Here is a 15252-nt window from a genome sequence, read left to right as displayed (position 1 = left end):
CATCTTCAAACTTGCTGAGGGTGTGCTCTGCCCCATTGCCCAGGTCAATTAGTGACCCTCCCTAATAAGGGATCAGCTGGAACAAAGGCTCCAGGCACCCTGTCATCAAGGGCAACTGACAAAGGTTGGTTAGCATCAGCCTTACCAGCACCAGCCTTACCAGCCAGCAGCAGTACCCTCACATTTGCAGGAGTCCCCTGCTGATCCTGGACAAAGTCTCCATATGCTCATAGCTCTAGGAAACAAAGCCCAGAAATGGCTGCACAAAGGGCTGTGTCTGTTGGCTGCCTCCATGAGCTGTGCTCTCACATAATATGTATATAGCATATATCGTAGCTTATATATAGCTACACAATTCTTGGTATGGTACAGGCTGCAGAAAAAAAAAAAAAAAGGCAAACTGAGTTTTTACTCACTGAGTAAATGTTGTGGGTCAAACTGATTGTGTAAGTTACCTGGTTGGTTTGGTTTGTTTTTAGGACACCAAGTGCTGTATGAAAATTTACAGATAAGCCAGTCTGGGGTGAAAGCCATCATCTTGTTCTAGAACTGGAGGACTAGAAATGGCTCTGTTGTGCTCTTACAGCTCTACAATTAGTATAGTTTACCTTAGGCTGGGATTTATAGAGACATGAGGAATAGAGACAAAGCCCATTGCTAGCAAGAGAAAATTTTGCTCTGACATCTGAGTCCCACTCTCCAAGCACTTGTCATTTGTGTTGGTGTTCATGGGCAGAACAACCAACCCCATGTAAAAGGGGATTTTTCTATCATGTTGGTGAAATGGATCAGTGCATGCAAAAGTCTGAGCTTCATGGTGCAGGAAAGGAGGAAGGACCCATAAGACTTCTAGGGACCAAGGCAAGGAGAGATGTGACAAGAGACACACTTACATGAAAAAGACAAAAAGAAAAAGTAAAGGGAAGGGGGCTCAACCCAAGTAGATCAGATGTTCTAAGTCTGTGCCTGGATCCTAATAGTTGTTTAAAAGCTAACACTTTTTAATCAAGAAAGAACTGGGTGACTCATCAAGCCACTGAATCAAGTCTGTCACTATTACAGACGACCAGGTCCTACAAGCGCTTTAATAAACTGGTCAGGGACCAGTCTTAAGAACCAGGTATTCAGCTGTTCCAAACAACAGGTCTTCCCCACCCCCTGACAGTTTCTAAATTAACTTCACAATGACTGTAACAACACAGTGGTAGAGTGGAAGAGTCAATTGCTTTGTATCATTAACTTTCTTATGGTCTTCCTGTGGGTTGGCTCAAAATCTACTTCTCAAAAGAATCCACATTCTTGAAAGACTCTTTAATTTGACAGTGTGACAAGGGTTGGAGAGTTTTGTTGTTTATTTTTTAGTTTAGGTCACTAACTTCAGCTGTTTTCACAGGGCGCACATTTCCGACACATCCATACTTCTCAGCACAGCTGGGAGCTGGGCAGCTGTCACTCTACAATATTTTGAAAGCCTATTCACTTCTGGACCAGGAAGTAGGATATTGCCAGGGCCTTAGTTTTGTAGCAGGAGTTCTACTACTTCACATGAGTGAAGAAGATGCTTTTAAAATGCTGAAGTTTCTCATGTTTGACATGGGCCTGAGAAAACAGTATCGTCCTGACATGACAATTTTACAGGTATGATTTCATTTTTTTTAAGTAAAGGATGCTGCTGCTAAATAATAATAATGCAATACAGCTAGCATTGTCAAAACCTAAACTTAAATTGAGTTCTCAAAAATAGGGAAGAATAATCTAGGAAAAGAATACATCATCTTAAATGCACTATTTTCAAATCAAAATACTTCTGGGGAAACTACAGAAACCATAAATAGGAAGACTTCTGTTGTGTTCAAATGAGGTTCAAATGATCCTGCAAATGAGCCTGTTGTAGGCTCACAGGTGACCCATCCTGTGTCTTTTAGGTGGCTTCCGAGTATTTCTTGTTTTCACACAATTTTATCCCAACATCAATTGACAAATATCTTTCTCTGTTTCTGATAAGTATGAAGCATGGACTTTGCTATTATGAATGTCAAAACATGTTGATCTTTAGTCTCTTGCTCTTATTCCATGCAGATCCAGATGTACCAATTGTCTCGACTTCTTCATGACTACCATCGAGATCTCTATAACCACCTGGAGGAACATGAGATTGGCCCCAGCCTCTATGCTGCTCCCTGGTTTCTCACCATGTTTGCCTCCCAGTTTCCCCTTGGATTTGTATCCAGAGTGTTTGGTAATTCTTCATAAAACTTGTCTCTGTTCTTTCTGAAGTCTTATATTTGGAATCTTGTTATTAGGAACAGCATTACTATCCAATCTGTTTCAGACACCCAGGAGAACTATTTTGCTTACTGTGAGCAGAAGAAAAACAACAGATATCATCCTATGGAGTGTGCAGTATTTCAGTAAAACTGGAAGAGAGAGGAGAAAAGTAAACAACAGTCCCTAATGTCTTTTCATCCTTATTGTTACCCCACCTTGTAACCACTTTTAGAGAGGATGTAAAATTTGATGCCATGAAGGCAGGCATTGTGTTATAACAATGACACTCCAACACCAACAATGAATTACTTTCAAGCTGAAAAGAGATGTAACAAAGGCATCATCTGAGAAATATATCCATTTACTCCACTGTCATAATTTCCAGCAGTCATTATCATCATTTCTAGCAGTGTCAGCAGAAAATTAGCTTGAGGGGTATGTTTTAAAGCACACACAGAGATGGCCTTTGCAGTGTAAATGCAAATTGCAGAAATATAAGATGTTTAAACTAGTGTTTCTTATCCTGACAATTTTAGTTCCAAAAATGTTTGGAATCATTGGGGATTTCGTTTCTAAAGTCACTTCTGTTGCCTATTTTTAAAATCTCCAGAAGCTCTCTTTTTAAATTAAATTCCAGTTAAGAATTTACCTTGATGCTATCTTCTGGATGTATATTTCATAGATTGTTTGGTGTTTGAGAAGATGCTTTGTTTCCTTTTCAGTTGTTTGTTTTTCAACTTCATTATGTGGTACTGGATTGTCCATAATGAGCGGGGTGGACTGGAGCTTTCTCCCCAGTTCTTCTCTTCTAATGAGAAGCCAGTTTCATTTTCTTTAGTCAGTCTCATTTAAGAGATGCAATGAAGAAATTATTTATTAGCACATTAATATTGACACTTTCCTGACTTAAAAACAATATGGTCCTGTCTACCACAAATAGGAATATAGAGGTCAAGAAGAACCAACAAGAATCCTGGCTGGTTTCTGTTTAAGGGCATGCTAAAAGTAATGCTAGAAAAATTCCCAGTGAAAAGGATGGTGTGTAGAGTAGAACTATATGTCCCATGATTAACATCCAAACTCTAGGGAAAACAGCATGCTTTTTTCCTGGAAGGTTAATGTACATCAGCAAGTATGTAGCTGACAGTAATAATCTGTAGGAATCAAATGAAGTGCTGTATACAAGTGTCATATTCTGAGTTTATAATCAGTTCATCTTTTTGTTATTCTTAATCTTTCATAGTATTGTACATGGTAAGAAGTGTCTTTGAATGGGACAATTGACTGCAGTGAGGTTATAAAAGTGCCTTGTGTATTCAGTATGTTTGGATTTCTGCCTTAATAGACAGATTAGTACTTTATCTGTCATTGGAGGATTGTAGGGCTTTAGAAAACAAAGGCTTTGCATTAGAATAGAAAGTACAGATACGTGGTCTTCACACGTCTGATTTTACATCAAGAAGAGAAAAGCATGTGTGAAAGAAACTGTTGCCTCTTAAAAACCTCTGATGTTTTTTAGGGAGAAAGTTCAACGTGACCAACACTTGCAGTTTTTAATGTTTCAAAGTATTTAGTAATTTCCTTAAAACAGTATTTACTGGAGCTATGTAGGATGAGAACACTGGACATTTATTTACATTAGAAAGTAAAATCTCATCCTCACCCATACTAAAGACTCTGAAACACAACTTTGAACAAAAAATATTTGAGCTGTCACTCTGCCGTTGGCTGTCATTAGCAGCATGGCAAGTTAGGATCCAGTAATTTTTGACCTATGTCTTCACACACTTTTGCAGAATATACATATATAGGTTTTCCTTGCTCACTTATAAGAACCCTTGGGAGGAAAGAACGTTGATGCTGAAGTAAGTGATGTATAGGTTACTAACAGTCTGAGATTGCACTGCCATTTTCTAATACTATCTCTCAACCCTTGGTGTTTGAAACTAGCCCACTCCTATTTAATGATACAATTGTTACAGACCATTCCTTTGGATTTCCATAGAGTGTGCTTTTTGCAGGCGTCTGACAGGCAATATGTAAAAGAAGTGGGTTAGACTGTTTTATGAATCAAGTAACAAAACTCCTTTTAAGTTTTTATTTATCTGTCCAAACTTTCAACACTTCTCCTGAGCAGGAACTGATGAAAGTACGGGGTTAAGAAAGATGTGTTCTTTAGTACCCCTGCTTACTTATTAATAGAGGAGAATTGATAGAATAGTGTTTATTTTGTTTCAAGATTGTAGATAAAGCTTAATTTTTTTTAATCCTATAGGCTGCCAGTCATGATGACATTAATTTGGGTACCTTCACTGTATTGTTGTTGGCTGGCATCCCACTTAACATGAAGCATGGGGAGTGGATAACAAACAGGTCTTTGTTAAGTACTTGCTGTTTTACATGAGAGGGGTTTCAGCCATGTTTTAGTAGCTCAGTCATACAGACATTCATTCACAACTTTTAGGTCACCTTGAGTTAATCTGCATGTCATTAAGGGGCAGGTGCTGAATCATAAAAACTCTTTCTTTTTAGCTCTGCTTTTTTCACTTTGTTTCCTAGCTGATCTTCAGTATTTCCTGTCCTAATATAGAGCTTTCCCTATGAATCATTTTCCCATAGTTTTGAGTTTCAATAGAGAATTGAGGCAGATGCCTGCTCTGTTACCACTTTTTAATCATTTCTGCCATTGGAGTTCACATTCAGCTCAACACAGAGCTGAAAAATGTTACACCTCTTTTGGGACAAACGGTGACAAAGTGTGAGGTTTATGGTTAGTTTTTACTTGTGCTTTTCTTTCTTGGAGAGAGTGAAATGAGTTATGGCTTCAACATTGCAAGCTAGAGTGTTCAAGAGGGGAATTTCATTATGATACAAATTTGGAAATAAGAGTTTGGTTTTACTAAGAAAGGCTGTTAACAACTGTTTTCATAGGTTCTTCACTATATCAGAGTTACCTGCAGTTTTGCTAGCAGTTGTTTCCCATACAACGTTTGGTTTTTTCTATCTCTTTTCTTCACTCTTCTTTTTTTTTTTTTTTTTTTTTTTAATATCAAGACATACTTTTTTTTTTTTGGTGTCACTGTGCTACTTTATGTGTGATTGATTGTTTTTGTGGCTGCATTCACAATCCAAAGCAGGGAAAGAACAAGAGAGAAGCCCTTTCAATGTAAATTTATATTTAGGAAATATGATAAAACCCCACAGTATCTTCTATTCCTTTTTCACCTCCATCAGTATTGTTTCATTTGTTAGATGTTTCTGTCTGTAGCACCGTGAGTCCCTCAGTGAAACCAGGAGCAGATTCTGAGTTTTAGTAGAAGAAAAGTCAAATGCAGGGCAATGCTGTTTATACAGATTGGGTTTCTTGTCTGACGCCTTTATTGCAGACTTATATTTCTTTACTCTATAAATACATAGGCACTTTGTAAAGGAAAAGAAAGAAAGGGCATTACATTGAATGGTCACTATATACTGTAGTTTCAGTGTGCTTGGCATGCCAGGTGCTGTCATTGCAGGGCCACCTGCAATATTTACACTTAAGCCCTATGACTAAGATTTCAGGGTACTTATTAATATAGTTATTAGCATATTAACAGAAGTGGTTGAGACACATACTAAAAATAAACACATGCACCTGAAACTTGAGGCTACTGGAAAGCGTGCATTTAGCTTCATGTGCTCAGTGTTGTATTGTGGTTTTGTGGCTTTCTCCACCAGATGAGAGAAGAACAGAATTTCAGATCTTCAGTTGTGTCTTCAGGTGTAGGTTTTTCTCCCTGTAGTATTATGATTTTTATAGGGCATTGGGGTTAGATTTCTATTCAAATTTATATTCCTATGAACATCAAAACAGCCCACTAAACTATTACATGCTCAAAAAGTGGCAACACTTATAAACTTGACCACCTAGTTCATTGGAGACTTAGCTTAAACTTGGATTGCTTTTTTTTTTTTTGTGAAAACTCACTAAACAAATTGGTAAGCGATTGTGTTAGTCAAGTGTGCTATTCAGAGTAATAATCTTGATCCTATAAAACTTTTAAAGCCATAGCCAAAAGCACATGTCCGGTGCAGTGTATCTAGCCTCTGGGTCACTCCTATGAGAAGTTGTTGTCCTTGGACAATTTATTGTTTTAATATTCTTGTCAAAAGATGTGTTTGCCTGATATAATCTGTTTGTTCCTTGTTTTCACAGATATGCTCTTTCTTCAAGGATCAGAAGCTATATTTAAAGTGGCTTTAAGCCTTTTGGGAAGCCACAAGCCCTTGATTCTGCAGCATGAGAATCTAGAAACTATTGTTGATTTTATTAAAAGCACTCTCCCCAACTTGGGTTTGGTACAGATGGAAAAGACCATTAGTCAGGTATGAAATAAACCGAACACATGAGAGGTGTGCAAAGGAATGCTCTTATTAACACGTTCTCGACAGAAAAACCAGAACAGCTACTTCAAGCTGAGAACTCTCTTGTAGTTTGGAAGATGTTGAAAACTTTTGGAAGCAGATGACTTATAAGCTGACATAGTAGCTTTGTATGGTATTGTAACCATTGGTTATTGTCACTTTATGAAGCCTTTAGTGAAAATTACTTTAATTTTTTTTTCACCAAAGAATCTCCAAGTCTCATTTCAGAAGCAAGAATTGACTTACAAGAGCCTCACAGATGTTAACCTTACTTAATGAAATTAGAAGCCTGCCTACATTGACTCTGTCTCTACTGGCTTTTATGGTGCTGGCCCAGTATGTAACAGCACCTTACATTCTGTCAGGAGTACATGGGGCAGTGTAGACTCTTGCAGTGAGTGGTGAGTCTAGACAGCAAAACCTGGAACCCTTGATACAATTTTTTTAAACAGCAGACAAGGAAAATGGTGCAATGTTGCTAAGTTAGCAGAATAGTCCAGATGATACCTATGGAATTTGAAAAAATCACAAAGTATTTCAATTAAGGCTTGCCTGTTTAAAAACCCTAGATGTTGTTACACTTGACATCTAAACTGCAGCAGGCAAATAGAAGATGGGCTTTAGCCAGTTTTTCTGAAGGCCCTTTGTGGTCCAGAACATAGGGGCTGTACTGTGCAGAACTGCAGATGCTGACACCCCCCCAAGGGCTGCTGGAGATCCAAGCCCATGGCTTGATGAAGAAAGCAGCAGCACATGCTCGGCAGAGGGCTGGCGAGGGGCTCCCTCTGAGCCCTGGCAGCAAAGCTTTCAGGGACACACGCTCACATTAGGGCCAGAAAAATTGCTCCTAGTGCTTACTGTCAAAGGAAGGGGATGAGAACCTGAAAGTCTGTGCAAGGGGAAGGAAAGCAAGGAATTTCCAGGGGGTGAAGTGGGTTGTATGTTACCTGCCAGGCTGAAAGACTTGCAGTGCTTAGGTGACCTGCAGAAAACCATGTGCTTTGAGTGGAGGGAGGGAGGGATGCTCTGTTTAGGCAGCTCTGAATGCTCTAAATTTAAAGTGGGTAGGTAGAAGTGAGTTGAAGGAAGAGCAGTTCCCCCACTTTGATCAGGGCTGACTTTGAAGAGAGCAGCTGTTTGACCAGCCCACAGTCCATACAGAGCTCCTGGGTTAGTCCCCATGCTCCTCATCCTTCTGCAGCATGGCCTTTGGTTGCCTTAACATGCCTTCAGTTCTCTAGGTTTCTAGTCAAAATTTTATTTGCCTCATGTTTCCCTCCTTTCAGTTTTGATAGTCTGGTTATGACAGCAGGGATTTCCCTCCCTCCTCGGGAGTACAGAGCCTAGAAGTGGTAGAAGTCATGAGAGGAACTAACATTCTGCCCTGCTGAATTGCACTGCTTGTCTTATTGAAATTTCAACAGGGTGTCTTCTCCAGAGATGCTCAGATTCACAGAAAATTTAAATTGCCTATGTGTAATCAAACTCGAATTAAAATTGTATTTTGGCCTTCTGTGCTTAGATGCTCAGTATATATGTTTCTGCTGCTATTTATGAGATAATTTTTTATTGCACATGTGACATGTGACAGAAACATTTCATAAACTGATGTTTTCTTTAACCAACAGTTAAAGTTTTGTAGACAGAGCAGATAAATAAAATAGGCAATCATTCCTGTTACTTTTAACAGGTATTTAAGGTGGGATTTGGCATTTTACTCATTTTCAAAATTAATAAAGTACAAGAGGTTTAAAAATTAAGAATAACACTGGAACTTTCTTGTTGGGCTATTTTTCAAATACATTTAAAAATCAACTTCTATTTCTTCTATGTTCTGTGATTGGCACACTTGTCCTTTTATATACTGCCTTCTTCAATGCTTTTAGAGGAGATTGGAGTCATAGTTATGAATAATTTGAAGGCAGATGCTTGCCAGAACCTAGAAAAAAGAAAAGAAAATAGTTTTTTTCCTTTGGGTCACTCTGCACATCAATTTATTTCTCTGCTTTTAAAATAAAAGGTTTTCTTAATGTTCATGTGTAAGACTGAACGTTCATTTCAGTGATTTGTGGTTAACTATAATAGAAATCTAGTCTGATGTTACATAACGTTTTTGTTAAGCGTGTTAGTGTAAGTATAGATAATTTCATTTTCTTTCAGCCTGTAAAAATACTATAGAATCATAAATAAAGATAGCAAAGTCTACTGTTTTTCATTTAAAGCTTTTATTTTACTTAGCCTTACACTTGTACATGTGGCAGGTGGGTTTGGACCACACTTTTTCTGAAGTGACAGGTAATTCTGGGTATGTCTAGAAGGGTTTATGTTAAACTGAGATGTATTCAGTTTGAAAAGGGGAATACCCTATGAAGTCCATACCCTTGGAACCTTTAGTATAAGTAGTTTTTGCTGAAGTCAGGCAGCAAATCAGTAGCAAAGTAGATCCAATGCCAATGTATTGCACTTTACTGCCTCAGTCTTGCCATTTCCACAATAGGAAATGTGAATGCCAAAAACTAAGTCCTTTTTTTGTATGCATTGATTAAATATCTAAGTCTAGATCTAGATCAATAGGTTTTAAATCATTGAAAGAGCAGTGTTTTTGATCTGCACAGCACCTAATAATTTTTTTTATATACAACAGGTGTTTGAAATGGATATTGCCAAACAGTTGCAAGCTTATGAAGTTGAATATCATGTGCTTCAGGATGAGCTTATAGATTCATCTTTAAATGACAATCAGAGACTGGATAAATTAGAAAAGGCAAACAGTAGCTTGCGCAAACAAAACTTTGATCTCCTGGAAGAATTGCAGGTACAATTTATATTTCATATATGATTAACATTCTAATTTTCTAATTTATACACCTTTTCAGAAGAGTCCTACACCACGTCACAGGAGGGATTGGTGCTTGGTCTAGTGAATTTAAAATGTAGCCACTTAAAAGTTTTATTTAGTTTAGCCCTCAAAGTTTATATGCAGAAGAAATTCTGAGAGTGGAATGGTTAGAGCAAAAATATCTCCCAACTGACCCATACAGAAGCTTGTATTAACCTGCAGTTCTTTGGTATAAAATTTGCAGATTTGGTAGCCTTCTAATTTCATTACTTTGCATTATATTCTGAGTTTAATTTTCCATAATTTCTAAAGTATTTTATATGTATTCATGTATCTCAAAAAATAATTTAAAGATGGTTTCAGTCATTAATGAATTTACCTTTTTTTCCCTTCCCATCCTTTCTCCCCTCCTTTTTACTTTGATAGGTGGCTAATGGAAAAATCCAAAACCTTGAAGCTACAGTAGAGCTTTTATTGACTAATGAAGGCAAACTGAAGCAGTCCATTCTCACTCTCGAGCAGGAGCGAGCAACTCTGCTGAAAGCTGTGGAAGAGATGCAAAAAAAGCTGGGTGATACAGATGGGAAGCCGCTACTTTCTAGACAAGAACACATGGATGGTGACTGACGTGTACAGCTGTAACAGAGCAGAGAAGCTGAGCAAGAAACAAAGGGAAGAACTGAGTCATTTTGTCATGATCCATGGGGATTTGACATTGTTATGTTCATTGTACATGCCTTACTGTAGCAAAGCAAGATACAGGCATGGTGGCTTTCCATATCAGAGAAGCTGGTTCCTTGGGGAAAAGACTTCTTAGTGTGTAGAAATACTATGAAGAGTAAGATGCCACATAAGAAATAGTAAACAGGAGAAACTTACTAGAGCGTGCAGTCATACACAATACACTGTAAATATGGTATGGATTCCTCAATAAGTGCTTCTAAACCTAAGTGCTTTGGGTTTGTCATATTTTTTTTTTTTTGTTTGGATCACCACCATGTTAAGTAGCACATCCTTTAGAAGGTCTTTTGAAGAAATACGTCAGTGTAAAACCTTTGAATGGATGACTGCCCCATTGCAGCTATGCAGTGGTAACATTTACAGGGTGATTTGTGATTGGACTTGAGATTTTTGACAGTGTATTTCCCCTACAACTTGGCTGGGTTCTGTTAATTATGTTGTTGACGCTTCAGAAAACTGCTTCCTGATGCTTGAAGCTGTCAATCCATTGGACTCCAGGGAGCTGGACATTATCATATGGAGCTATGCATAACTGGGGGATTGCCTTCCTTTTTTTTAAATATGTTGGTTTAGTATATTTCTTGTTTGACAACCATTAATCTAGTGTATTGTTAGTTGGCATTATCTGATAAACATACTGTATATAGTAACTACATTATTCTTAACAAAATATACTGACATTAATTTGGTGAAGCCTGTGACTCTTGCAGCATCATTCAAGGATTTATATTCAGACTCCTCAAATTTCATCTTATTTATTTCTGATCTGCTGTGTGATATAAAACATCTTCTTGCTGAGAAACTAATGTCTACCATCATTTTTTTTCCCTTTATTTGCTACTCTGTGCCCACCCATCCTCTGAGAAATGTTAAGACTTTTTCTGAAGAAGTAGAGTCATTTCAAGAGCTTCATGGTGTGCCAGATATGCTTAAACTGTTTCATAAAGGGTATGGAATTTCTAATTAGGACACCATTCTTTTTGCAATGCATATTTCAAATAAGATTACGTAAATAAAAAAATAAGTCTCACTTTTCTTAATGCAAAAGTAGTTTGCAAGCCAGTCAAAGCAACACTGTGCAATAATACTCATGGATAAGCTGTTGTTCAGGTTTGCTTCAGAATTAGGAATATTGCCATATTTTTGTTCAGTTCCCAAGCACAGAGTTAGTAGACACTGGTGTTTTGTTATAGTGGAGAGTCATCCAGGATGTGATTTTTATATCTTTCGTTCTTGCAAGTCCACTTTGTATTCATTTAGTATTGAAATTCCACATACATCAGTTATTATTAATCCATTTACCTCTTAAGCTTGTTGTTTTTAATTTGGAAATCCATAGTGGAGCTTATGCTTCATGTTTAAAATCTTGTCATAATGGACCTCATACTGTTAGAGCACTCAGTAATGTTGCATTTTTACATCATAGTGTCATAGTTCAAACACTGACTTTTTAACAGGAGCAATAAAAATAATAATAATAATCTATGCCTACATCTATGTTGTTACATTTTTTGACATTGAAAAACAAAACCACAGTTGGTGGGGTGCCATTTCAGAACTGTGTGAGACTTCCCCTAAAAGTACAGTACCATCTACAGTGGTTGTTAATTTCCATCCAACTCCCTGGTACAATAAAACAGTTGCCTCTATATAGTTAGAAAAGCGTAAAGATGCTTGTTATCTATTTACCAGTCATGCTTTCTGAGAACAGTGACTCTAGTTCTCATCTGAGTGCACTTAGTAATGGACTTACACAAATTCTCAGTAAAAGGCTTTGGACTAGAAGCTGGAGGGAAGTAATACCACTTAACAAGTTCCCAAGTTCGTAAAAGCTCAGGGCTTTTCCTTCCAGAAGTATGAGAAAGAAGTAATAGAGCCCAGAGTATGCTGTAGCTGAGCATCCTTAAGAATGTGTAAAATTAGATCTCCTGTTTTCTGAGTACCAGAAATTGTCATCATATACTGTCTTCCATATGAAGAGTAATTTCTGATTCAGAGAATATTTTTTTAAAAAGCCACCTGCAAATCCATACATTGAATCCCTCAGCAGAAATAGCAAATGAACCACTCCTGTAAAATCGAAGTTGAAACAATCAACATTTTCTCCATATCGCTTCTACAGATAAAAATCCCCAGCAGTGATGCTTAATCTTTGAAGAAAAGAAAAAACAGTGAAGGAAGAAGGAAGGAGTTCATCGGTATGTGCAACTTAGGTTTCCAAAGGTGCATGACAAAGGCAGTAAGGGGTACAGTGTAAGTGTGCTAGTGAATTACATGGATGCAGTAGTCCAGAGAGAGGTTAGCCTGAAATGTGGAAAAACTAATGTTGGCATGTGCAGCAAGAAAAAGGCAGGATCTCTGAAACCTTTGCACTGAACAGTGCTGCATGGGTGGAGGACCAGCTGTGGTGTGTTGTGGTCACCCAGTTCTGGTCTGGTATTCCTCCAACTAGTGCAAGTGATAGTTTGTGGTAGGTACCTGGGACTCCCTGAGCTTCTGGCTGTTCGATGTACTTCTATATTTTGCCCTGTTGTCTATTTCCAGAAATCATTATTTAATACAGAATCTGAGAAATGATACAGTGCCTATCGTGGGAAGACCAAAGCACTTTCATAAAGGCACAAATTCCCTTATTCAGAGTGAGAATTGAGTCACAAAAAAGTGCAATGATTTGCACCAGATATTTCAGTTTCTCACTGGTTGCTGACATCCAGTGCAATCCAGATGTTCTAAGTCGTTGCCAAACTGTCCTACAGGTTTTCTGAAAGACTGTTCCAAAAGGTCTGTAATGTGTACTTGGTATGTCAGGCAATGCTCTGCAAAAACAATGTGAAATGGGAAAGACAGCCACTGGCACCTTGTCCTTTACTGGAAGCTATTCCTCCCTCCCAACAGTAACTCTCTCAGTCCCACCAAAACATGTTGTGTCCTTACCAGGTACCTCCTCTGCAGGTACCCAGCACCCGCCAGCTCTTGCTTGACACATGCTGGAATGGAAGCACTGCCAGCAATCCTCAGCAGCAAGGACTGTAGTATAGCAGTCAATTACTATTCTTGGGATTTTTTCAAACATAATAATCTGATAAGAATTGCATTATTTAGGACTAAGTTACAAAACTGCAGCTAGTAGGACTCTGAATGAAGGACAATAGTCTACGCATGGCAAAGAAGACAACATAGCCGGTGCTTTTTCTCCTTTGGGATCTTACTCCACCATTCAGTGGAGCAAGGAGATGAGTCCATTTTTTTTTTACTTCAAGCCCACTACAATAGGTGCTGCAATTCCACTGTAATAAAACAGCCCGGTATGTCAAGAGAGCAGAGCATACCACTTCTTAGCCAAGTCAGATGGGATACTGCCAGTGCCCTCAATACATTCCCCTCTCTCCTGAAGCTGTGGCTGCTTAATAAGATAATGCAGACATCTGGCTTAGAGGTACTTCAGGCCTCCAGCAGCTCTGGGCCTCAATGCCTGCTGGCCTTGCAACCCTTCAACAGAAAGCTGGAAGAAGCCAGGTGCTTCCCACCCTGCCACCATCTTTTAGGAGATGCATTTAAACTGAGTCTCTTGTGCTTGGTCCTCACCTGAGCTATGTTGCAGCTACACCTGCATCTGGCTACATACACTTGTTGATCCTGACCTATGGGCTTGGCTTTCCTGCTTGAGCTAAGCCTTGTCTGGTCACCTGAACTGTTGACCTGCCTTGCTTGTGTTTTGGGGGTATTGTGGGACATGCCTCTTGTCAGTAAGTTGTCCCCTTTGCCTGCCTGTCACCCTCACCTCCTGGCTCACTGTCCCCTTCAGAGCAGCCCTGCCCTGGCTGCTCCCCAACACACAGATCAGGTTTCATGTCTACACTGCTGCTGGTTCCGGGGAGGAGCTGGTCAGGGCTTGTTTAGGTGTCTGTGCATGCCACTGCTCTTCCCTGAACAAGCCAGCCTGTTCTCTTAGAGCCTGCTTAGGCACCTCCAGCACAATGGTTGCTCTGTGTAACACGGTCCTTACTAGTCTTCCATGTGTTTCAAAATTCTACATTCACATTCTTTTCCACATCAAACAGTGCACCATATTTGCAAACACAATTTGATGACACCAGAAAAAGTGCCTGAAATGAAAAGAATACATTTTGACTACAGCTGGATGAATGCCAGGGCTGCTTGAGGCACCTTAGATCATTGCACAGCATTTATATGGTGTCACGCCCCGTGATGTGAAGTAATTTTTCTTCAACAGAACTTTACTAGAACAGGTGCGTGGGCGGGAGAAGAGCGCTGGCAGCCAGACCATCATTGGGAGTGCAATCCAGGCATTGCCTTCGGAAGGCACATGTGTGGCTAACACCCACTAAGTTTTACGTGACCTAAATTCAGGTGGATCACTAGGTACTCATTTGCTCATGCAGCTTCCAGAAATGTTCCTTTCATCTAGACAAACCTGAGGCTGCAAGAATTCCGTGCCTCAAAGTAGACCTTTTCAGCATAACCCAAAGCAAATCAGTAAGGACTTCATTATGTACAAGACTCCAGTTATTCTTTTGTATAAATGCCATTTTCCTTCTGTCTAATTGTATCATATATTTATTTGCATGGTGCTGGAAAAGCATTGGAGCTATAGATGCTGAAAGATGATGAAACTCCTCTTGCAGAGAGAACAGAATTGATTGAAACAGGGACTCTGGAGAAGCTTGTACTAGCTCCCCATCCCTGACTTTTCTCATGCATCATTTCAGAACCAAAGAGATTTTAGGAAAATTTCATTACATTTCTTTTTTTATTAGGAAAAACTGACAAAAATGTTCTGACAACAGCCATTGATCCTAGGTTCAACCAGATGCCTATTTCTTTCTGTTGGTCTCTAGCACTTTTCTGTAGTGCCTTTCCTTTTGTTAACTTTTCACACTATTTGTCTGCAAAGGAGGTAGAAATACATTTTTCATTTTCTAGCTAAAAGCAGAATATGATCGTTATCTTTTGTATGGGTCCGCTCCTCTGTTAGTAGT

At 38.9% G+C, this 15252-nt stretch overlaps 1 protein-coding gene across 10 annotated transcripts in view; it reads left to right on the top strand.

Moving 5' to 3' along the window:
* The window catches only part of TBC1D1 (TBC1 domain family member 1), a 101457-nt gene extending 89720 nt beyond the window's left edge, over window positions 1–11737 (top strand). For 9 of the 10 annotated variants that reach the window (XM_019287269.3, XM_039550887.1, XM_039550890.1 and 6 more), the window contains 5 exons: window positions 1394–1638; window positions 2080–2239; window positions 6464–6633; window positions 9317–9487; window positions 9938–11737. In XM_019287269.3, the coding sequence (XP_019142814.3) occupies window positions 1394–1638; window positions 2080–2239; window positions 6464–6633; window positions 9317–9487; window positions 9938–10138 (947 nt within the window). In that variant the 3' untranslated portion in view covers window positions 10139–11737. The remainder of the gene's footprint in view (window positions 1–1393; window positions 1639–2079; window positions 2240–6463; window positions 6634–9316; window positions 9488–9937) is intronic. The other variant, XM_019287273.3, reaches the window with a different exon arrangement.
* The last annotated feature ends 3515 nt before the right edge of the window (window positions 11738–15252 follow it).

Source organism: Corvus cornix, chromosome 4 (assembly GCF_000738735.6).
Source record: "Corvus cornix cornix isolate S_Up_H32 chromosome 4, ASM73873v5, whole genome shotgun sequence".
NCBI classification, from domain to species: domain Eukaryota; kingdom Metazoa; phylum Chordata; class Aves; order Passeriformes; family Corvidae; genus Corvus; species Corvus cornix.
This window is presented reverse-complemented; position numbering and strand designations above follow the sequence as displayed.